Genomic DNA, 26,424 nt, shown 5'->3' with positions numbered 1-26,424 from the left:
CCTGCCCCAGGAAGATCCCACATGCCGCAGAGCAACTAAGCCCGTGCACCACAACTACTGAGGCTGCACTCTAGAGCCCGTGAGCCACAACTATTGAGCCCATGTGCTGCAGCTACTGAAGTCCACGTGCCTAGGGCCCATGCTCCGCAACAAGAGAATCCACGACAACGAGGAGCCCATGCACCACAACGAAGAGTAGCCCCCACTCACCGCAACTAAAGAAAGGCCACACACAGCAAAGAAAAAAGACCCAACACAGCCAATAAAATATATAAATATATTAAAAAAAGAAAAAAAAAAAAACTGTGGGTTAAAGTCCCAAACTGGGTTTTGGCCAGGTTCAAGTCCTGGAGCGTGGATTCAAGTCCCAATCAGAGTTGCACAGTTTCACCTTCATTAAAAAATACGTTATTGAAAAAAAATACTTCATTGCTAAAAAGTGCTAAACATCATCTGAGCCCTCAACAAGCTGTAATCTTTTTGCTGATAGAAGGTTTGAAATATTGCAAGAATTACCAAAATGTGACACAGAGACATAAAGTGAGCAAATGCTGTTAGAAAAATGGCACCCGATAGATTTGTTTGACACTGGATTGCCACAAACCCTCAATTTGCGTAAAAACAAAACAAAATTGTGAAAGTGACGAACAACTGAACAAGATATACCTGTAACCACTCTGAATGTCAATGGACTAAATGTACCAATTAAAAGACAGAGATTGTAACAGTGGATCAAAAAATAAGACTCAACTATTTGTTGTCTACAAGACACCCACTTTAGGGACTTCCCTGGCAGTCCAGTGGTTAAGACCCTATGCTTCCAATGCAAGGGGCATGGATTTGATCCCTGGCTGGGGAACTAAGATCCCACATGCCACATGGAGCAGCCAAAAAAAAAAACACAAACTGAAGAAAATCGACAGAGACAAAAGTTGATTCTTTGAAAAGACTAATGAAGCTAATTTGTTTTAAAAAAAGAAGGGGAGGGGAGGGGAGGGGAGGGGAGGGGAGGGGAGGGGAGGGGAGGGGAGGGAAGGGAAGGGAAGGGAAGGGAAGGGAAGGGAAGGGAAGGGAAGGGAAGGGAAAGAAGGAAGGAAGGAAGGAAGGAAGGAAGGAAGGAAGGAAGGAAGGAAGGGAGGGAGGAAGGAAGGAAGGGAGGGAGGGAGGAAGGACGAACGAAAGAAAGAGAAAGAAGGGAAGAAAGGAAGAAAGAAAGAAAGAAGCTCACTTTAAATCCAAAGACAAATATAGATTAAAAGTAAATGGATGGGGACTTCCCTGGTGGTCCAGTGGCTAAGACTCTTGAGCTCCCAATGCAGAGGGCCCAGTTTCGATCCCTGGTCAGGGAACTAGATTCCACATGCTGCAACTAAAGGATCCCATGTGCCGCAACTGAAGAACCCACATGCTGCAACTAAAGATCCCACAAGTGGCAACAAGGATCCCACATGCTGCAACTAAGACCCAACACAGCCAAATAAACAAACAAATATTTAAAAAAAAAAGTAAATGGATGGAAAAATATACCATGCTAATACTAATCAAAAGAAAGCAAGAGTGGTATTTCCCTGGTGGCCCAGTGGTTAAGAATCTGCCTTCCAATGCAGGGGACTTGGATTCCATCCCTGGCCCAGGAACTAGGATCCCACAAGCTGCAGGGCAACTAAGCCTGTGCACTCTAGAGCCTGTGCAATGCAACAAAGAGCCCATGAGCCACAACCAAAGATCCTGAATGCCACCATGAAGATTCCACGTGCTGCAACTAAGACCCGACACAACCCAATAAATAAATATTAAAAAAAAAAGGAGAAAGCAAGAGTAACTATATTAATTTTAGACAGAGCAGACTTCAAAGCAAGGAAAGTTATCAGGAATATAAAAAGGCATTACAGAATGATAAAGAGATCAATCCCCCTGAAGATATAACAATCCTTAATGTATATGTGCTTAACAAAAGAGTGTCATGGGTGAGGCAAAAAAAAGAACTGCAAGGAGAAACAGGTGATCCACTGTCACAGCTGGAAAAATCAACACTCCTATCACAAATGGACAGATCCAGCAGGCAGAAAATCAGCAAGGATATAGCTGAACTCAATAATACCATCGATCAACTGAACATAATGGACATCTACAGACTACTCCAACCAAAAACAACAGAACACACATTCTTCTCAAGCTCACATAGAACAGTCACCAAGACAGACCATATCCTGGGCCATAAAACACACCTCAACAAATTTAAAGCAAGAGATATCATGCATTGTCTGTTCTCAGACCACAATGGAATTAAACTAGAAATCAGTAACAGAAAGATAACAGGAAAATCCCCAAATACATGAAGATTAAATAACATAATTCTAAATAACTCATGGATCAAAGAAGAAATCTCAAGAGATTTACATCTTAGGGAACCAGAAAAAAAAGAAGAGCAAATTAAGTACAAAGTAAGCAGAAGAAAAAACAATAAGAATACTACAGTAGAAATCAATGAAATTGAAATCAAGAAATCAATAGTGAAAATGAACCAAACCAAAAGCTGGTTCTTTAAAAAAAAAAAAAAAAAAAAATCAATAAGATTGATAAACCACTAGCTAGGCTGACTAAAAAAAGAGAGGGCACAAATTACAAGTATCAGAAATGAAAGGCAGGGGGGGATGGTTTGTGGTGGAATGAATTAGGAGATTGGGATTGCCATATATACATTACTAATAAGAAAAAAATTATCAAATTGTACACTTTAAATACATGCGGTTTATTGTAGGTCAATTATATCTCAGTAAAAGTTCTTAAAAAAAATGAAAAAGAGGACAGCATTACAGATCTCATGGACATTAAAATAATTATAAAGGAATACTATGAACAACTCTATCCCCACAAATCTGATGACCTAGATGAAACAGACCAATTCCCTCGAAAGACACAATCTGCCAGCACTTACCTAAGAAGAAACAGACAGTCTGAATACACCCATATCTATTAAAGAAACAGAATCCATATTTAGCCTTCCACAACAAAAGGCAACAGGCCCAGATGGATTCACTAATGAATTCTACCAAACATTTAGGAAGAAACTGTACAAATTCTGTACAGTCTCTTTCAGAGGGTAGAAACAGAGGGAATACTTCCCAAGTCATTCTAGGTTTAATGACCACCATTAAACCTAACACTAAAACTAGACAAAAACATTACAAAAAACTATAGACCAATATCTCTCATTAACACCAATGCAAAAATCCTCAACAAAATATTAGCAAATTGAATCTAACAATGTATAAAAAGAATTATACACATTGACCAAGTGGGATTTATCCCAGATGTGCATGCTAGTTCAACATGCAAAAATTAATTAATGTAGTGCAGCACATAAACAAAACGAAAAAGAAAAATCACATGACCATATTCAACAGATTCAGGAAAAGCACTGGACAAACGCAAACACTAATTGACAATAAAACCTTTCAATAAACTAGGAATAGAGAACTTTCTCAACTTAATAGAGAATATCTATAAAAAACCTATAGCCAACATCTACTAAATGGTAAAAACTCAAAGCTTTCCCACTAAGAACAGGAAAAAGGCTAGGATGTCCCCTCTCATCACTCCTTTTTAACAGTGTACTGGACATATCAGCTAATGCAATAAGACAGGAAAAGGAAATAAACGGTCTACAGACGAGGAAGGAAAAAAAACGGTCTACAGACGAGGAAGGAAAAAAAATAAACGGTCTACAGACGAGGAAGGAAAAAAAATAAACGGTCTACAGACGAGGAAGGAAAAAAAAAATAGTGTCACAAATGACACTATTATCAAAGTAGAAAATCCAAGAGAATCGACAGAACAATTCCTGGAACTATTAGGTAATTATAGTAAGGTTATGGTATACAAGGTTAATATAGTCAATCACATTCCATATACCAGCAATGAACAAGTGTAATTTGAAATTTAAAACACAATGTCATTTACATTGGTAATGAAATAATGTACAAGATCTATATGAGGAAAACTACAAAACTCAGATGAACAAAATCAAATAAGAATTAACTAAATAAAGGGATATTCCATGTTCATGGATAAAAAGATTCAACTGATCTGTAGATTCAATGCAATCCAAATCAAAATTCCAGCAAGTAATTTTGTGGATACAAACAAACTCATTCTAAAGTTTACATGGAGAGGGCAGAATAGTCAACACAATATTGATGGAAAAGAACAAAGTTGGAGGGCTGATGCTACCTGACTTTAAAACCTATTACATAAAGCTACAGTAATCAAAACAGTGTGGTACTGGTGAAAGAACTGACAAATAGATCGATGGAACAGAAGAGAGCCCAGAAATAGACCCACATAAATACATTCACCTGATTTTTACAAAGGAGCAAAGGCAATACAATGAAGCAAAGAGATGATCTTCAACAAATGTTGCTGGAACAACTGGACATTCATATTCCAAAAAATGAATCTAGACAAAGATCTAACACCATTCCCAAAATTAACTCAGTGGATCATAAACTGATATGTGAAACACAAACCCAGGGGACATGGGTTCGAGCCCTGGTCCGGGAAGATCCCACATGCTGCAGAGCAACTAAGCCCATGTGCCACAACCACTGAGCCTGCGCTCTAGAGCCCATGAGTCACAACTATTGAGCCCGCATGCCACTACTACTGAAGCCCACATGCCTAGAGCCTGTGCTCTGCAACAAGAGAAGCCACCGCAATGAGAAGCCCATGCACCACAATTAAGAGTAGCCCCCCGCTCACCGCATCTAGAGAAAGCCCACATGCAGCAACAAAGACTCAAAGCAGCCAACAAATAAGTAAATTTATTAAAAAAACAAAAAGAAAAATAAGATAATACATTCCATAACCCCCACAAAGAAACTCATACCTAAACATCATATTCAAATGGGTAAAAAAAAAAAAAAAAATACTGACTATATTGAAGGAAGCCAGAGAGAAAAACATGTTACATTCAATAGAACAAAGATAAGTATTAAAACCAACTACTCATCAAAAACTCTGCAGCCAGAAGATAATAAAGTGGCATCTTGAAAATGATGAAAGAAAAAACTGTCAAACCATTATCCTATAGCCAAGAGAAGTATTTCTCAAAAATGAAGACGATTCAATCAACTACTTTCAGTAAAAGGGAGAACTAAGCAGAACATCAAGTAAATAGAAGACAACACTATAATCCAACCAGACCAAACAGATATCTACAGAACACTCTATCCGAAAACCACAGAATATACATTTTCCTCAAGTGCACATGAAATATTCTCCAGGATAGAACGTATGATGGCAATAAAACAAGCCTCAATAAACACAGAAAGGTAAAAAAACATACAAGGTATGTTTTCCAACCATAATGAGTGAAATTAGAAATAACAGAAAGAAAAAACTGGGGAATGGACAGATACATGGAAATTAAACAAAATACTCCTAAATAACCAAAGGGTCAAAGAAAAAATTACAATGGGAAAGTAGAAAATACTTTGAGATAAATGAAAATGAAAATATGTCTTGAAAACTTAAAGGATTTAGCTAAAGCACTACTTAAAGTGAAATTTACATCTATCTAACGCCTGTATTAAAAAAGAAAGATTTCAAACAAATAACCTAAACTTCTATCTTAAGACATAGGGGAAAAAAAAAGAGCAAACTAAATCTAAAGAAAGCAGAAAAAAAAGAAAATAATAAAGAATAATGGACAAATTAATAAAAAATAGTAAAACAAGAAAAATGAGATAAAAAGTTGGTTTTTTGAAAACTTTAACAAAATTGACAAACCTTGAGTTAGATTTGAGCGGGGGGAGGGGGGGAAGAAGACTCAAATAACCTAAAGCAGAATGGCAGTGGAAATATTACTAACAAATATAAAAATAAAAGACAAACTACCAAAGTTGACTCAAGAAAAATAGAAAATCTGAATAGAACTACAACAGATAAGAAATAGAATTAGTAACTAAAAGCTATCCACCAAGAAAAGCCTAGGCCCAGATGGCTTCACTGGTGAATTCTGTCCAACAATTAAAGAAAAATAACACCAACTCTTCACAATCTCTTCCAAAAACAGAACTGGAGGATACAACATTTAATTCATTCTCTGAAGCCAGTAATAGCCTGATACCAAATCCAGACAAGGACATCACAAAGAAAACTACAGAACAATATCTCTTATGAACATAAATGCAAAAATTCTAAACATAATGTTAGCATGATAAATCTAGAAAAAATATAAAAAGTATTACACACTATGACAAAATAGAATTTATCCCAGGAATGGAAGGTTGACTTAACATATGAAAATCAATTAATACACCAAATCGACAAAAGACAAAATCCATATGATCATCTCAATAGACAAAAAAAAGCATATGACAAAATTCAACAAGTCCCTTCATGATAAAAACATTTCTAAATGGTTAAATATTTTATATTATGTGTATTTTACCACAGTCAAAAAAAAAATTTAATGACCAAAGAAATGGCCAATAAGCACATGATAAGATGCTTAACACCATTAGTCATTAGAGAAATGCAAGTCAAAACCATAATGAGATACCACTTCACACCCACTAAGATGGCTATAATGGGTGAAAATAACGGAAATTTGGTGTTAGCAAGGATATGGAGAAACTGGAACTCTCATATGATGCTGGGGGAAATGTAAAATGATGCAGCCATTTTAGAAAGCAGCCTGGCAATTTCTCAAACAATTAACTATTGAGTTACCATATGGCCCAGGAATTCCACTCCTGGGTATATTACTCAAGAGAAATGGAAACATATGTCCACATAAAAAAACTTGTACTTGAATGTTGACAGCAACTTTAGTCATAATAGTCAAAGAGGAGAAACAACTCAAATGTCCATCAAATGATTACTAGATAAACAAAATATGATACAGCAATATTGTGGAATAACATCCAGAAACAAAAGAATGAAGTAGTAATACATGCCAAAACATACATAATCTGAAAAAAGTAAACTAAGTGAAAAAAGCCACTCATGAAAGACTACATATCATATGATTCCATTTATATGGAATGTCCAGATTAGGCAAATCTATAGAAACAGAAAGTAAATTAATAGCTGCTTAGAGTTGGGTGGGATGAGAGCTTTGGGTTACTGGTTAAGTGTAAGGGCTTTCTTTTTGGAGTGACGATAACATTCTAGAATTAAACTGTGGTGATGGTTGCACAACTCTGTTAATATACTAAAACCCACTGTATACTTTCAAAGATGAAAGTATTTTATGATGAATAAATTGAGTGGACTTCCTAGGTGGTGCAGTGGTAAAGAATCTGCCTGCCAATGCAGGGGACACGGGTTTGAGCCCTGCCCTGGGAAGAGTCCACATGCCACAGAGCAACTAAGCCTGTGCACCACAATTATTGAGCCTATGCTCTAGAGCTGGTGAGCCACAATTACTGAGCCCATGTGCCGCAACTATTGAAGCCCACGTGCCTAGAGCCCATGATCCACAACAAGAGAAGCCACTACAATGAGGAGCCTGCACACCACAATGAAGAGTAGCCCAGCTCGCAGCAACTAGAGAAAGCCCATGTGCAGCAATGAAGACCCAATGCAGGCAATAAATAAATAAATATTTATAAATAAATAAATAAATAAATAGAGTATGTGAGGGAAACAGGATCAAGAGGGTGGAGCAGGAGGACATATGCTCACTCCCTCTTGCAAGAGCACCAGAATTACAACTAACTGCTGAACAGTCATTGACAGAAAGACACTGGAACTCACCAAAGAAGACATCCCACATCCAGAGACAAAGGAGAAGCCACAATGAGATGGTAGGAGGGGCGCGATCGCATTAAAATCAAATCCCATCAATGCTGGGTGGGTGACTCACAAGCTGGAAAACAGTTATACTGCAGAAGTCCACCAACTAAAGTGAGGGTTCTGAGCCCCACGTCAGGCTTCCCAATCTGGGAGTCCAGCAACAGGAGGAGGAATCCCCAGAGAATCAGACTTTGAAAGCCAGCGGGATTTGATTGCAGGACCTCCACAGGACTGGGGGAAACGGAGACGCCACTCTTGGAGGGCACACAAAAAAGTGTGCTCACCAGGACCCGGGGGAAGGAGCAGTGACCCCACAGGAGACTGAACCAGACCCACCTGCTGGTGTTGGAGGGTTGCCTGCAGAGGTGGGGGGCAGCTGTGGCTCACCAAGGAGACAGGGGCACTAGCGGCAGGGGTTCTGAGAAGTGCTCATTGGCGTGAGCCCTCCCAGAGTCCACCATCAAAGAGCCTGTAAGCACCAGTGCTGGGCTGCCTCAGGCCAAACCACCACCAAGGTGGGAACACAGCCCCACCCATTGGCAGACAAGTAGCTTAAAGTGTCACTGAGCTCCACCCACCAAATCGGATTAAAGTCTTACTGAGCTCCGCCCACCCAGCCCAACCCACCATCAGTCCCTCCCATCAGCAAGCACCCACGAGCCTCCTAGATAGCTTCCTCCACAAGAGGGAAGACAGCAGCATCAAGCAGTATCAGCAGTATTTCATCTTGTGGAACTGAAAACCACAGCCACAGAAAGATAGAGAAAATGAAAAAGCAGAGGACTTTGTACCAGATAAAGGGACAGCATAAAACCCCAGAGAAACAACTGAATGAAGAGGAGAGAGACACCCTTCCAGGAAAAGAATTCAGAATAATGATGGTGAAGATGATCCACGACTTTGAAAAAAGACTGCATGCAAAGATCAAAAAGTTCCAAGAAAAGTTTACCAAAGACCTAGAACAATTAAAGAACAAACACAGACATGCAACACAACTGAAATGAAAAATACACTAGAAGGAACCACTAGCAGATTAACTGAGGCAGAAGGGCGAATAAGTGAGCTGGAAGACAGAATGGTGATAATCACTGATGCAGAAAAGAATGAAGAAAAAAGAATGAAAACAACTGAAGACAGCCTAGGAGACCTCTGGGACAACGCTAAACACAACAACATTCGCATTATAGGGGTCCCAGAAGGAGAAGAGAGAAAGGACCCAAGAAAATACTGGAAGAGATTATAGTTGAAAACTTCCCTAACAGGGGAAAGGAAATAGCTACCCAAGTCCAGGAAGCGCAGAGAGTCCCAGGCAGGATAAACCCAAGGAGAAACATGCCAAGACATACAGTAGTCAAATTGACAAATGTTAAAGACACAGAAAAGTTATTAAAAGCAACAAGGGAAAAACGACAAATAACATACAAGGGAACTCCCATAAGAGTAACAGCTGATTTCTCAGCAGAAACTCTGCAAGCCAGAAGGGAGTGGCATGATATATTTCAAGTGATGACAGGGAAGAACCTACAACCAAGAATACTCTACCCAGCAAGGATCTCATTCAGATTCGATGGAGAAATCAAAAGCTTTACAGACAAGCAACAGTTAAGAGAATTCGGCACCACCACACCAGCCCTACAACAAATGCTAAAGGAACTTCTCTAAGCGGGAAACATAAGAGAAGAAAAGGACCTACAAAAACAAACACAAAACAATTAAGAAAATGGTAATAGGAACATACATATCGATAATTACCTTGAATGTAAATGGACTAAATGCATCAACCAAAAGACACAGACTGGCTGAATGGATACAAAAACAAGACCCATATATATGCTACCTACAAAAGACCCGCTTCAGACCTAGGGATACATACAGACTGAGAGTGAGGGGATGGAAAAAGATATTCCATGCAAATGGAAATCAAAAGAAAGCTGGAGTAGCAATACTCATATCAGATAAAATAGACTTTAAAATAAAAAATGTTACAAGAGACAAGAAAGGACACTACATAAAGATCGAGGGATCCATCCAAGAAGAGGAGATAACAATTATAAATATATATGCACCCAATATAGGAGGACCTCAATACATAAGGCAAATGCTAACAACTATGAAAGAGGAAATGCAAGGCAGAAATAGAGACACAGATGTAGAGAACAAACATATGGACACAAAGTGGAGAAAGCAGAGAGGGTTTTGGGGGTAACGAATTGGGAGATTGGGACACCAAATTGTACACTCTAAATACATGCTGTTTATTGTCTGTTAACTGTATCTCAATAAAAGTTCTTAAAAAAAATGAGTATGTGTTATATCTCAATAAAGTAATTACCATAAAAATGGAGAAATACTTTTTCAAACAAAAATAAAATACAGAATTAACTGGCAACAGATCTACATTAAAATAAGTGATAAAGGAAGCTCTTCCAGCAGAAAAAAACGTGACATTGGACAGAAACAGGGATCTACACAAAGAAATAAGCAGCCCTTGAGATGGCACAAATAAAGGAAAATATGTAATTCTTCATTTTTTATTTCCACTGCTCTAAAAGTCAATTAACTATCTAAAGCAAAATAGTATCAATGTATTGCATGTTATAATATATGCAAAAATAAAATGTATGGCAAAAAAAACACAAAGGAGGGTAGAAAGGAATTGGGAGTCTTTACACTATGTGTGAAACCATATGACATTATTTGAAGGTAACTGATTAATTAAACATGTGTACCACAAACTCTAGAGCAACCACTAAATATTTTTAAAAAGAGATATAATTAAGTCAATAGTAGAAATTAAATGGAATCATAAACTAATACTCAACAAATACAAAAAAAAGAACTGAAAAAAGAAAGAACAACTGGAACAAATAAAACGGCTTTCAAAATGACAGATTTTAATCCAATTATATCAATAATTACATTAAATGTAAATGTAAAGGACAATTTAAAAGACTGAAATTATCAGGTTGAATTTTAAAAAAATTTAAGACTGGTAAATAAGAAAGTAAAACACAGACAACAAGCAGACAACTATCAATAGTCTACCAATGGTGACAAAAACCTAAATATCAATTGATAAATATTTTGCACCCCCACAAGAAACTATTATCAATAATTCTCAGGACTGAAAATAACCTGAGTACATTCAACATATCTAACCACAGTGACAGCCACTTCTAGATATAACACAATGATTTAGCAACAACAACAACAAAAATTACGGTTAATTTTACAAGTCTGAGAATTATACCTTAAATCATCAAAATTCAAATTAACAGTGAAAAAAACCTGTCTTTATCTGTGATCAACTGTTATAATAATTTCAGCTAGTTATCATTCCTTTTGAAAAGTTCACTGATATACTTAAAACATCTCACAAGAAATTAAAATGCAAAAATACAGTAATTATTAAATAACTTCACAATTGCACAACAAAGTCAGAAGAGAAAAAACTTTCAACAAAGGATTTTTGTGATATTGCAATTTATAATAATAAATATATATTTAATCTTTGCCCCTGGCACAGAGCTCCTAATACTCTTGCAATTTCCTAAATGAAAAAAGCAATAAAGGTGTTTTTTTGTTATTCATAACAATCCCCTTTTCCCACACACCAAGAGATTATGTTAATGAACTTACTTTTGGAAAGCCCCTAAGGGTGTGGGCTGGTTGCCAGGGCAACCAACCAAGGTACTAGAGGATTAGAACTTTCATTCCAACTCCCCAACCTCCAGGGAAGGGAGAGGAGCTGGCTGGAAATTGAACCAATCTCCAATGGCCAATGCTTTAATCAGCCGTACCTGCATAATGAAGCCTCCATAAAAAAGCTGAACTACAATGTTTGGTGAGCTTCCAGACTGGGGAACATGTGAAGGTACTGGGAGGGTGACATACCTGGAGAGGACATGGAGATCCCACCCCTTTTCCTATATCTTGCCCTATGCACCGCTTCCCTCTGGCTGTTTCTGAGTTATATCCTTTACAGTAAACCTGTCATCTAATAAGTAAACTGTTCCCCTGAATTCTGAGAGCTATTTTAGCAAATTAATCAAACCCAAGGAAGGCGTCATGGGAACCTCTAATTTACAGCCAGTCAGTCAGAAGCACAGGTAACAATCTGGGCTTGCAACTGCCATCTAAAAGAAGAGGTAGTTCTGCAGAATTAAGCCCTTAACTTGTGGTATCTGATAGTGTCACATTTCCTTAAATTGTAGGGCACCCAGTGTCTACCAGAGAGCTGGAGAACTGCTTGGTGTGGGGAAAAAAAGACCTATACATTTGATGACCAGAGTGAAGTGCTGAGAGCATAGGAGACACACAGAAGAGTTTTTCTCTTAAAATTTTAATGAAAAAAATAGGTAGGCTGAATGCAGTGGCTTGCCTAAGGTAAGCTGAAGCAAAGATTTACATTCAAGTGTGCCTAACTCTGAAGGTCACATTTTTAATTTCAACATTGTTTTTAATAAGTCAGCTGTATACGCTATAGTAAACTATGATCCCGACAAATTTTAATGGAATCCAGAATTAACAGGAAGCACACACACCCTTATTCAGAGAAACCTCTTCTTAATGAAGAAACTAGTGTCAACTCTGTGATTGCTGTAATTTCCAAACCATTCTGAATAAGAAAATGAAAACATACGTGCAATTTTTCTTTTAGCCAAATACTTTGCTCTATTCGACTGTTTTGTCTTCGTTTTCTGCAATCCATTCTCCTCCTTTGGTTCCTGTTGCAAAACAAGAAATATGATCAGGGTGACTGCCATTAAAAGTAGGACTCTTTCCACCTCCTCTACGGCTAACAGAGGTCATGAGCCTCTGAAGAATCAGTGGCTGTTGTAAATGTTCACAGAAAACATAAAAAAAAGATTCTTATGGTAGAAAAAGGAAAATGTAGATTCAGAACAAATAAAAGTTAAAAATTGTAATAGGGATTTCCCTGGTGGTGCAGCAGTTATGAATCCACCTGCCAGAAATAGACACAGATGTGGAGAACAAACATACAGACACCAAGTGGGGAAAGCGGGGAGGGTTGAGGGGGAATGAACTGGCAGATTGGGATACCAAATTGTACACTCTAAATATATGCAGTTAATTGTATGTTAACTGTATCTCAATAAAAGTTCTTAAAAAAAAAAAAAAGACAGGAAAAAAAAAAGAATCTGCCTGCCAATGCAGAGGACATGGGTTTGACACCTGGTCATGGAAGATCCCACATGCCACAAGAACAACTAAGCCCGTGTGCCACAACTACTGAGCCCACATTCCTAAAGCCTGTGCTCCACAATGAGAGAAGCCACCGCACTGAGAAACCACTGCACCACAACAAAGAGTAGCCCCCGTTCGTCACAACTAGAGAAAGCCCATGCACAGCAACGAAGACCCAAAGTGGCCAAAAATAAATAAAAAAAACAAAAATTGTAATATATTGACATAATTATCTGTCACATACAAGCTCATATAAAAATTGGCCCATCCACAAAATACCAGCAAGTATGCACCCAAGTTCAGAGAAAGCTTGATTCAACGTTTAATAATCAATGAAGTTTAAACTCAGAGCACATTCACTTTTAAATCAGTACTTTAAAATGCAACAGAACAACTGGGGCAAAGTATGCAACATATTTAACAGATAAAGGGCTAATTTTCCTTATACATAAAGAGCTCTTACAAATCAATACAAAGACCAATATTTAGTTTCCTCCCATAGGCAAAGAATATAAGACACTTCACAGAAAAACATAACAAGGGGCTCATACATATGCAAATCATAATAATTATATAGATACCTTTTTTAACCTATATTAATAGTAAAAATGAAAATCTTTTATAAAATACTTATTCTGGGGAAACAAGTACTCTCATACTGCTGATGGAATAAAATGGATGCAAATCACTATTTTGTGCACCTGGAACTAATACGGTGTTGTAGGTAAATTATACTTCAATTACTCTGTGTGTGTGTGTGTGTGTGCGTGTGTGTGTCTGTGTGTTTGTGTGTGTTTGTGTAGACACTGGGAGGAAATGCATCAAAATGCTAATGGTGCTTATCTCTAGAGGGTGGAGATTATGGGTGATTGTCATTTTTTAGTTTAGGCTTTTATTTTTTTTCTAATTGTCTGCAATGAACACATACTGCTCATACAATGAGAAAGAAAACAATAAATGTCATTAAAAACGAAAAAAAGAATACAAGCAAAGGTGATCCAATAAATGTATAATTGGGGTCTCTGAAGAAGAAGACAAAACAATGCAACAAACTAACATTAAGACTACAGTCAAGGGCTTCCTAGGTGGCGCAGTGGTTAAGAATCCGCCTGCCAATGCAGAGGTCACGGGTTCAATCCCAGCTCCAGGAAGATCCCACATGCCGCGGAGCAACTAAGCCCGTGTGCCCAAAAAAAAAAAAAAAAAAAAAAAGACTACAGTCAAAAAAAAAATTTACAAGGGAGAAAAGATCTGAATCTACAAACTGCAAGTACACACAATTTACCTGAAAAAATGAACTATGACCAACCAATTTCCAGACATAATACTAATATACCTATCTCACCCTAAAGAAAAATTCTTACAGCATTCAGATTAACAAAAGGCCTAATCACTTACCAAAAAAAAAAAAGAAAAGAAACTGGACTTACCAAATGCAACATACAAAACAAAAATACAAGAAGACAGCATTTTAAAGAAACTCAAGGGAAAAAAATGTGTAAACCAAGCATTTTGGATCCCATCAAGCAGTCTTTCAGATGCCAACACTACAGAAAAACAGTATCAAACACATAAGAACTCAGGAAATACTATACTCACAGGCCTACTTAACAAATCTAATTAAAAACAAGCACTATTCAACTAAAAAATGATTAGGGAAACTTGGCAAAAGCACTGACAGTGAATATTTAATATATTTAATTTTAGAACTAAGACTAAAACAAAAGTAGAGATGAAAATAGAAAAAAGCATGTATATGTTATATGCAGAAATGACACAACTAATAAATGAGGGAAGACAGAAGTGGAAAGTAGAATAAGTTCACTGACTATTCTATGCACTATAACTGAAAGTCAAAGGATACTAATTACAACTGACAAACCAGATTACAGTGTGGGAAGACATTCTGGAACCTTTTTGAAACATTGAAAATGTTGAAGTATGTGGGCCGAGCGATGGGATTCAGAATGTCCTGCTTGAGCAGTGGAGGAGCTGAGGGTGCGGGGCATGGAGACTAATATCACCCTGTTTGGTCCTGAGGGATGGCTGGTTAGCCAAAGACGGGTAAGATTCCTCAGAGGAGGAACAACCTAAGACAGGCACAGCCGCAAAGGGGCCAACAGGGGTGGTGCATAGAGCCTTCCTTATATCACCGTGTTTGGCCCTGGAGGATGACTGGTTAGCCAGAGACGGGTAAGATTCCTCAAGGGAGGAACAACCTAAGACAGGCACAGTCACAGAGGGGCCAACACGGGTGGGGCACAGACCCTTAATCCTTCTGAGAGAGGTCTCCTTCCCCCAGGGCTGCTTTGCTCTCCACACCCAGCTCAAATCAGGACCCAGGAGGCAAACAAAGATCATTGCCCCCAGTCATGTGAGGCCTTTGATTGTTTATGGGATTAACCTGGGAGTGTCAGACCCTTAGACTATGCCGAGAACTCAATAAAAGCAACGTGGGATCAATCAGCAAGGCTCTTGATCCTAGAGGTCTCGAGTCCCCCGGTCCCATCTTTCTCTTCAGTCTGTGTCTGTGTGTTCTTCAAGCTTGCGGCACCCGTCACTCACCTCGAGTCGCCGAGCTGGTCTCGGCATTACAGAAAGCTAAATTTTAAAAACTAAGGAAGAAAGGAACTATAAAAGGCTTTAACATAAACTCTAAAACAAAAAAGATATACCAAAAACAAGCCAAAAGCAGAGGGCCAAAAATATAGAAACTATATTACCAAAGAATATAGTAAAAGAAATACAGTGAATATAACAGAATCTAAGAAAATTCAACTTAAACCTATATGTAAGAAACTGGGTTATAATAAAGTTATCCAGAATGGCTGAAAATGAAAGGTCTAGAAGATAATGGTAATCACCTAAATCTGAATCTCTCCACATATCATCCCAGAAAAACCACAAGACCAACAGGGACCAGAAATAACACCATCTATGACCAATGCTTTCAGCATTATTAGGAAACAAAACATACCACAAACTTCAAATAACCAGTTAGCAGAGAAATAAACAACAAATTCTAACAGAGCTCCCACTGTGGCTGCAAGTCTGTAAGTACACAGAAAAGAGAAAGGGAACGCTTAAGAAACTCCATGAAAAATAAGAAAAAGAGATGAAAAACTTAAAGCACAAATCACCCTCAGAATTAGAATGTTAACACTAAGGCCAAACACTGGCCCAAGATGCAGTACTTCACACAATCAGCTGTATTTTGAATGGCTTGAAAGAGAGAGGAACAAAAATGGTAGCCACAGAGATGCACTGCTACTGGAAAAGAGGGAGATACACAAAGAAGAGGTGGTACCCCTCAGATTCATGAAAGAAAAAGAAAGGATGGAGGAAAAATGAAGAGTCTTGAAGAAAAAAACTGAAAAATGCCAACTGCTCCTCCCCACCCTCCCAAGTCCACTAATATCAATAAAACCATCCATAAAAGAAACTCTACTGAAGTACACTACCGTGACAAAAAGGAAGCTTTTGTCCACTAAATGATAATACGAAAAAAAGAAACTCCAAACTAACCAACTAAAAAACAGAAAGATAAAATGCAAATAAAAACATTTCAGTTTATGAAGAGTCTCCTCTACTCACAACCCAGAAAAGGAAATTAACATATTCCAAAAAACTTTCAAAGAATCATCTACACGTTAAGAAAAATCTAGAATCAGAATTTAAAACTCAGACCATAAACCGGTTTGACAAAAAAAAGGAACAAATGAAACAATAAAATTCAAGAAAAAAATGAAAATAGATAAAACCACCTCAAGAAAGAAAAATGGGTCTCCAAAGGAAAACAGATTCAAGTAAAAATCTAAAAGAGTCACTGAAGAAATACAAGAAAACAATGAGAAAATGAAAGGAATAACCTATAGGATACTTCAGAGAAAAGAACAAAATGAAAACACATATGCTACATTTCACATAAAAGGAAGTGGAATTAAGAAAACACGAATGGGCTTCTTTTTGCTTTAAAGCAATGTAAGAATACAAAAGAAATTAATAAAATTGGTCATCAACAGGGGTGAGGGGTGTGGAATAGGGAGTACAGGATGAAGAAGCAAGATAATTTGAGTCTATCTTTCTCTACAGATTTAACTTGTTCAATACAGCAAACCTTCTACATAATGAAAAATAAAATCACCAAGGATGGGGGGACTTCCCTGGTGGTCCAGTGGGTAAGATTATGCTCTCCCAATGCAGGGGGTCCAGGTTCGATCCCCAGCCAGGGAACTAGATCCCACATACACGCCGCAACTAAGAACTCTGCACACCACAACTAAGAGTCCGCCTGCGGCAACTAACAAGTCCACATGCAGTGATTAAGAGCCTGCATGCCACACGAAGATCCCATGTGCCAAAACAAAGATCCCACATGCCACAAATAAGACCTGGAGCAGCCAAAATAATTAATTGATTAATTAACGTTAAAAGAAAAAAGAATGGGAGGAAAATAAAAAAGCAATGCAAAAACAATCAGTTGGTACATTTTAAAGTACCGCAATAACTTTATTAAATATAAAAGGTCTAAATATATAAGTTTAAAAAAGAAGAGTTTATCAGCCTCTATAAAATTAGAAAGATCACACTGTACTACCTATAAGGAACACAAATAAAAGATAAAAACATAGCTAGGTGAAAACTTAAAATACAAACATATGGTGCTGGGAAAACGATATGCACATGCAAAACAAGGAAGTAAGACCCCTGTCTTAAACCATACACAAAAGCTAATAACACAAAATGAATCAAAGACCTAAATAAGACAGCTAAGATTTAAAAACAATTAGAGGAAAACACAGGGGAAAAGCTCCATGACACTGGATTTGGCAATGATTTTGGGGGGTATGACACCAAAGCACAAGCAACAAAAGAATAAAATAGACAAACTGGACTAAATTTAAAGCTACTGTGCATCAGGGATCAAGACGACAGAGTAGGAGGACGTGTGCTCACTCCCTCTTGCAGGAATTACAACTAATTGCTGAACAGTCATCAACAGAAAGACACTGGAACTCACCAAAGAAGACATCCCACATCCAGAGACAAAGGAGAAGCCACAATGAGATGGTAGGAGGGGCGCGATCGCATTAAAATCAAATCCCATCAATGCTGGGTGGGTGACTCACAAGCTGGAAAACAGTTATACTGCAGAAGTCCACCAACTAAAGTGAGGGTTCTGAGCCCCACGTCAGGCTTCCCAATCTGGGAGTCCAGCAACAGGAGGAGGAATCCCCAGAGAATCAGACTTTGAAAGCCAGCGGGATTTGATTGCAGGACCTCCACAGGACTGGGGGAAACGGAGACGCCACTCTTGGAGGGCACACAAAAAAGTGTGCTCACCAGGACCCGGGGGAAGGAGCAGTGACCCCACAGGAGACTGAACCAGACCCACCTGCTGGTGTTGGAGGGTTGCCTGCAGAGGTGGGGGGCAGCTGTGGCTCACCAAGGAGACAGGGGCACTAGCGGCAGGGGTTCTGAGAAGTGCTCATTGGCGTGAGCCCTCCCAGAGTCCACCATCAAAGAGCCTGTAAGCACCAGTGCTGGGCTGCCTCAGGCCAAACCACCACCAAGGTGGGAACACAGCCCCACCCATTGGCAGACAAGTAGCTTAAAGTGTCACTGAGCTCCACCCACCAAATCGGATTAAAGTCTTACTGAGCTCCGCCCACCCAGCCCAACCCACCATCAGTCCCTCCCATCAGCAAGCACCCACGAGCCTCCTAGATAGCTTCCTCCACAAGAGGGAAGACAGCAGCATCAAGCAGTATCAGCAGTATTTCATCTTGTGGAACTGAAAACCACAGCCACAGAAAGATAGAGAAAATGAAAAAGCAGAGGACTTTGTACCAGATAAAGGGACAGCATAAAACCCCAGAGAAACAACTGAATGAAGAGGAGAGAGACACCCTTCCAGGAAAAGAATTCAGAATAATGATGGTGAAGATGATCCACGACTTTGAAAAAAGACTGCATGCAAAGATCAAAAAGTTCCAAGAAAAGTTTACCAAAGACCTAGAACAATTAAAGAACAAACACAGACATGCAACACAACTGAAATGAAAAATACACTAGAAGGAACCACTAGCAGATTAACTGAGGCAGAAGGGCGAATAAGTGAGCTGGAAGACAGAATGGTGATAATCACTGATGCAGAAAAGAATGAAGAAAAAAGAATGAAAACAACTGAAGACAGCCTAGGAGACCTCTGGGACAACGCTAAACACAACAACATTCGCATTATAGGGGTCCCAGAAGGAGAAGAGAGAAAGGACCCAAGAAAATACTGGAAGAGATTATAGTTGAAAACTTCCCTAACAGGGGAAAGGAAATAGCTACCCAAGTCCAGGAAGCGCAGAGAGTCCCAGGCAGGATATACCCAAGGAGAAACATGCCAAGACATACAGTAGTCAAATTGACAAATGTTAAAGACACAGAAAAGTTATTAAAAGCAACAAGGGAAAAACGACAAATAACATACAAGGGAACTCCCATAAGAGTAACAGCTGATTTCTCAGCAGAAACTCTGCAAGCCAGAAGGGAGTGGCATGATATATTTCAAGTGATGACAGGGAAGAACCTACAACCAAGAATACTCTACCCAGCAAGGATCTCATTCAGATTCGATGGAGAAATCAAAAGCTTTACAGACAAGCAACAGTTAAGAGAATTCAGCACCACCACACCAGCCCTACAACAAATGCTAAAGGAACTTCTCTAAGCGGGAAACATAAGAGAAGAAAAGGACCTACAAAAACAAACACAAAACAATTAAGAAAATGGTAATAGGAACATACATATCGATAATTACCTTGAATGTAAATGGACTAAATGCATCAACCAAAAGACACAGACTGGCTGAATGGATACAAAAACAAGACCCATATATATGCTACCTACAAAAGACCCGCTTTAGACCTAGGGACACATACAGACTGAGAGTGAGGGGATGGAAAAAGATATTCCATGCAAATGGAAATCAAAAGAAAGCTAGAGTAGCAATACTCATATCAGATAAAATAGACTTTAAAATAAAAAATGTTACAAGAGACAAGAAAGGACACTACATAAAGACCAAGGGATCAATCCAAAAAGAGGAGATAGCAATTATAAATATATAGGCACCCAATATAGGAGCACCTCAATACATAAGGCAAATGCTAACAACTATGAAAGAGGAAATCGACAGTAACACAATCACAGTGGGGGACTTTAACACCCCACTTACACCAATGGACAGATCATCCACACAGAAAATTAACAAGGAAACACAAGCCTTAAATGACACAGCTTGATTTAATGGATATCTATAGGACATTACATCCAAAAACAGCAGATTACACATTCTTCTCAAGTGCACATGGAACATTCTCCAGGATAGATCACATTTTGGGTCATAAATCAAGCCCTGGTAAATTCAAGAAAACTGAAATCGTATCAAGCATCTTTTCTGACCACAACACTTTGAGATTAGAAATCAATTACAGGAAAAAAACTAAAAAACACAAACACATGGAGGCTAAACAATACACTACTAAATAACCAAGAGATCACTGAAGAAATCAAAGAGGAAATCAAAAAATACCTAGAGACAAATGACAATGAAAACACAACTACCCAAAACCTATGCGATGCAGCAAAGGCAGTTCTAAGAGGGAAGTTTATAGCGACACAATCTTACCTCAAGAAACAAGAAAAATCCCAAATAAACAATCTAATCTTACACCTAAAGAAACTAGAGAAAGAAGGGCAAACAAAATCCAAAGTTAGTAGACGGAGAGAAATCATAAAGATCAGAGCAGAAATAAATGAAATAGAGACAAAGAAAACAATAGCAAAATTCAACAAAACTAAAAGCTGCTTCTTTGAGAAGATAAATAAAATCGATAAACCTCTAGCAAGACTCATCAAGAAAAAGAGGGAGAGGACTCAAATCAATACAATCAGAAATGAAACAGGAGAAGTTACAACGGACACCACAGAAATAAAAAGCACCATAAGAGATTACTACAAGCAACTATATGCCAACAAAATGGACAACCTGGATGAAATGGACAGATTCTTAGAAAGGTATAACCTTCCAAGACTGAATCAGAAAGACATAGAAAATATGAACAGACCAATCACAAGCCATGAAATTGAAACTGTGATTAAAAATCTCCCAACAAACAAAAGTCCAGGACCAGATGGATTCACAGGTGCATTTTATCAAACATTTAGAGATGAGCTAACACCCATCCTTCTCAAACTCTTCCAAAACATTGCAGAGGAAGGACCGCTCCCAAACTCATTTTATGAGGCCACCATCACCCTGATACCAAAACCAGACAAAGATACTACAAAAAAAGAAAACTACAGACCAATATCACTGATGAATTTAGAGGCAAAAATCCTCAACAAAATACCAGCAAAAAGAATCCAACAACACATTAAAAGGATCATACACCATGATCAAGTGGGGTTTATCCCTGGAATGCAAGGATTCTTCAATATACACAAATCAATCAATGTGATACACCATATTAACAAATGGAAGGATAAAAACCACATGATCATCTCAATACATGCAGAAAAAGCTTTTGACAAAATTCAACACCCATTTATGATAAAAACTCTCCAGGAGGTGGGCATAGAGGGAACCTACCTCAACATAATAAAGGCCATATATGACAAACCCACAGCAAACATCATTCTCAATGGTGAAAAACTGCAAGCATTCCCTCTGAGATCAGGAACAAGGCAAGGATGTCCACTCTCGCCACTACTATTCAACATAGTTTTGGAAGTCCTAGCCACAGCAATCAGAGAAGAAAAAGAAAAAAAAGGAATCCAAATTGGAAAAGAAGAAGCAAAACTGTCACTGTTCACAGATGACATGATACTATACAGAGAAAATCCTAAAGAGGCCACCAGAAAACTACTTGAGCTAATCAATGAATTTGGTCAAGTTGCAGGATACAAAATTAACACACAGAAATCTCTTGCATTTCTATACACCAACAATGAAAGAGCAGAAAGAGAAATTAAGGAAACAATCCCATTCACCATTGCAACAAAAAGAGTAAAACATCTAGGAATAAACCTAACCACGAAGGTAAAAGACCAGTACTCAGAAAACTATAAGACACTAATGAAAGAAATCAAAGAAGACACAAACAGATAGAGGGACATACCACGTTCTTGGATTGGAAGAATCAACATTGTGAAAATGCCTCTACCACCCAAAGCAATTTACAGATTCAATGCAATCCCCATCAAATTACCAATGGCATTTTTCCCAGAACTAGAACAAGAAATTTTATGAACTGTATGGAAACACAAAAGACCCTGAATAGCCAAAGCAATCTTGAGAAGAAAAGACGGAGTTGGGGGAATCAAGCTTCCTGACTTCAGGCTATACTACAAGGCTACAGTGATCAAGACAGTATGGTACTGGCACAAAAACAGAAATACAGATCAATGGAACAGGATAGAAAGCCCAGAGATAAACTATGGTCAACTAATCCATGACAAAGGAGGCAAGGATATACAATGGAGAAAAGGCAGCCTCTTCAATAAGTGGTGCTGGGAAAACTGGACAGCTACATGTAAAAGAATGAGATTAAACACTTCCTAACACCATACACAAGAATAAACTCCAAGTGGATTAAAGACCTAAAGGCCAGACACTATAAAACTCCTAGAGGAAAACACAGGAAGAACACTCTTCAACGTAAATAACAGCAAGATCCTTTTTGATCCACCCCCTAGAATAATGGAAATAAAAACAAAAGTAAATAAGTGGGACCTAATGAAACTTCAAAGCTTCTGCACAGCAAAGGAAACAATAAGCAAGACAAAAAGACAACCCTCAGAATGGGAGAAAATATTTGCAAACGAATCAACAGACAAAGGATGAATCTCCAAAATATATAAACAGTTCATGCAGCTCAATATCAAAGCAACAAACACCCCATTCAAAAAATGGGCAGAAGACCTAAATAGGCATTTCTCCAAAGACGACATACAGATGGCCAAGACACACATGAAAAGCTGCTCAACATCACTAATTATTAGAGAAATGCAAATCAACACTACAATGAGGTATCACCTCACACCGGTTAGAATGGGCATCATCAGAAAATCTACAAACAGTAAATGCTGGAGAGGGTGTGGAGAAGAGGGAACGCTCTTGCACTGCTGGTGGGAATGTAAATTGACATAGCCACTATGGAGAACAGCATGGAGGTTCCTTGCAAAACTAAAAATAGAGTTACCATATGACCCAGTAATCCCACTTCTGGGCATATACCCAGAGAACACCATCATTCAAAAAGACACATGCACTCCCATGTTCATTGCAGCACTATTTACAATAGCCAGGACATGGAAGCAACCTAAATGTCCATCAACAGATGAATGGATAAAGAAGATGTGGTACATACACACAATGGAATATTACTCAGCTGTAAAAAGCAATGAAACTGGGACATTTATAGGGACATGGATGGACCCAGAGACTGTCATACAGAGTGCAGTGAGTCAGAACGAGAAAAACAAATATCGAATATTAACACATATATGTGGACTATAGACAAATGGTACAACTCAACAGGTCTGCAAGGCAGAAATTGAGACACAGATGTAGAGAACAAACATACGGACACCAAGGGTAAAGCGAGGAGGGTTGGGGGGGAATGAATTGGAAGATTGGGATACCAAATTGTACACTCTAAATATATGCAGTTTATTGTATGTTAACTATATCTCAATAAAAGTTCTTAAAAAAAAAAAAAAGGTCATTTTACTCCCCTACATTGTGTTACATTACACTGCTTCTCTGTAACAATGTGCAGTTTGTATGCCTTTTTGTATCACAACCAAATAAGCAACTAAAGTTGAAGTGATACTCCTACAAAATACAAAAGTCTTATTTCTGAAGATAATTTTAGTTTTGGGAGTTCAGTAAAATCACATGACTTTCCTGCAGTGAGCAGAATGGATTATAGGAATGAATCTCGCTTTAGCGTTATTAACGTTCTTGAAGCCAACCATCTAAGTGTCTACATAAGCACTAGTAGACAAAAAAAACTGAATGATAAAAGTTTATTTTTAGAAATGTCTCAAGTTTTGAAAGTTTTTTTTAAAGTAACACTCTTTAAGAAAGTCACCTAAATAGTATTTTTTAAACTGGAACAAAATCAATCCATGATTCCTGTAGTGTAATCTAGGTAAATACCATATAAAGAAACTAAGCTATTTTGAAACATGGCTATATTGGAAGGGAATTTTATTCTCAATCCTGTATCATATACCTGACAGAACTGCAAAGAATGGAAATATTTATTTCTTCTAGGTTGAAGAAAAAGTAAAAGAGTGACTAGTACTTAATAGTCTGTATATTAACACATATGGACTACATCAGGATGAACAAATGTTAACACAAGACAGCATTTCTAAAATATTATTTTGAACATCAGGTCATTTGGTAATTTCTAATAGCTAAAAGATACTTCTTATGCTTTGAAACTAAACAAATGTGAGGAAATGGCTTAATTATAATTTTAGGCCTGCAGTTTATAAGTTCCAATAAAAGCGTATTTGCATGTGACATGCGTTGTACGCTTTAACCTCATGGATAACTATTTTCATCTACAGGTGAAAAGTTTTAATTATTTTAATAACTAGATATTTTGCTTTTCAGAGGTCTTAAAATAGAAGTAGACCCACTGTTTTGAGGGAATTTCATTACATTATACAAAAACCAGTCATTCTAAGTTTGGTCCTTAAAAAAATTTTAATTTGGACAGATTTATTCCAGTTAAGCCATAAGTGTTAACATGTAAACTTGCTTTTATTAAAGAATTTTCCCATGGGGACTTTCCTGGCAGTCCAATGGTTACGACTCTGTGCTTCCACTGCAGGGGGCACGGGTTCAATCCCTGGTCAGGGAGCTAAGATCCCTCATGCCTTCCGGCCAAAAAACCAAAACATAAAAAGGAAGCAATACAGTAACAAATTCAATAAAGACTTTAAAAAAAAAAAAAAAGTCCACATCACAACAAAAAAATCTTTAAACAAAAGAAAAAAAATTTTTTTAAGTTCCTGTGAGAAGAGTAAAACTGTCCCCATTTCATAGATGAGAAAAGTGAAGTCCAAGCAGCATAAGGTCAGGAATCAAACTAGCTCTGTCCAACTATAAACCTCTACGTGTTCTTTTCTTTTCCTTTGGATTTTTTATTGTTGTTTTTATTTTGTTGTATTTGCTCTAACAGGAAGGAATGTAAGAGAAGACGACAACTAATAGGGTTCTTGTCCACATAAGTCAGTTATCTTTACTCCCTGTCAGGCTGAGATTATATCCTGAATATTTACAGTATTACTTATCATATACTTCTGAAGTACCTCCACAGGAAATTTTACTTATTATTCCTAATCCTCACAACAGTCCTATAGAGTAAGTATTACTAGTTTTCTAGTTAAGAATAAAAGTTTAAAAAGGTCACAGTTAGTAAACGGCAATTCAAACATAATGACAGAGTTTACAAAAGCTCATCTTTGATCTCTTAGGGACTTGATCAGAGTGAGAATGAGAGAATAGATCAACCCAAGTAACTACTCGGCAGAAACAAGTTATGACAAAGCCCCAGTGATGTCAGGCTTGTGCCATTATATTTATGGTTTTTTTAAAAAAAAAAAAGGAAAAAAAAATATAGAGAGAGATTATAGGCAAAACATTCTCCCAAGGCAATAGAAATAAAAACAAAAATAAACAACTGGTACCTAATCAAAATTACAAGCTCTTACACAGCAAACGAAACCATAAAACGAAAAGACAACCTACAAAATGGGAAAAAATATTTGCAAACAATGTGACCAACAAGGGCTTAATTTCCAAAATACAAAACAGCTCAAACAGCTCAACAATGAAAAAACAAACAACCCAATTGAAAATTGGGCAGAGACCTAAATAAACATTTTTCCAAAGAAGAAATACAGATGGCCAATAGAAAAGAAGCTCAACATTGCTAATTTTCAGAGAAATGCAAATCAAAACTATGATGAGGTACCACCTCACTCTGGTCAGAATAGCCATCATTAAAAAGTCTACAAATAACAAGTGCTGGAGAGAGTGTGGAGAAAAAAGATTCCTTCTACACTGTTAGTGGGAATGTAAGTTGGTACAGCCACTGTGGTAAATAGTATGGAGGTTCCTCAGAAAATTATATATATCCAGACAAAACTGCAATTCAAAAAGATACACGCACCCCTGTGTTCATAGCAGCACTATTCACAATAGCTAAGACATGAAACAATCTAAATGTCCATCGACAGACGAATGGAGAAAGAAGCTGTGTTACATATATACAATGGAATACTACTCATCCATAAAAAGGAACAAAATAATGCCATTTGCAGCAACATGGGTGCAAC

The 26,424-nt window shown here is 37.8% G+C and overlaps 1 protein-coding gene across 5 annotated transcripts in view; it reads right to left on the bottom strand.

The window, feature by feature from the left end:
• The window catches only part of UIMC1 (ubiquitin interaction motif containing 1), a 140,374-nt gene that overhangs the window by 73,280 nt on the left and 40,670 nt on the right, over positions 1-26,424 (bottom strand). For all 5 annotated transcript variants that reach the window (XM_057728363.1, XM_057728354.1, XM_057728388.1 and 2 more), the window contains one exon: positions 12,446-12,530. In XM_057728363.1, coding sequence (XP_057584346.1) covers positions 12,446-12,530 — 85 coding nt within the window. The remainder of the gene's footprint in view (positions 1-12,445; positions 12,531-26,424) is intronic.

Source organism: Hippopotamus amphibius, chromosome 1 (assembly GCF_030028045.1).
Source record: "Hippopotamus amphibius kiboko isolate mHipAmp2 chromosome 1, mHipAmp2.hap2, whole genome shotgun sequence".
In the NCBI taxonomy this organism is placed as follows: Eukaryota; Metazoa; Chordata; class Mammalia; order Artiodactyla; family Hippopotamidae; genus Hippopotamus; species Hippopotamus amphibius.
This window is presented reverse-complemented; position numbering and strand designations above follow the sequence as displayed.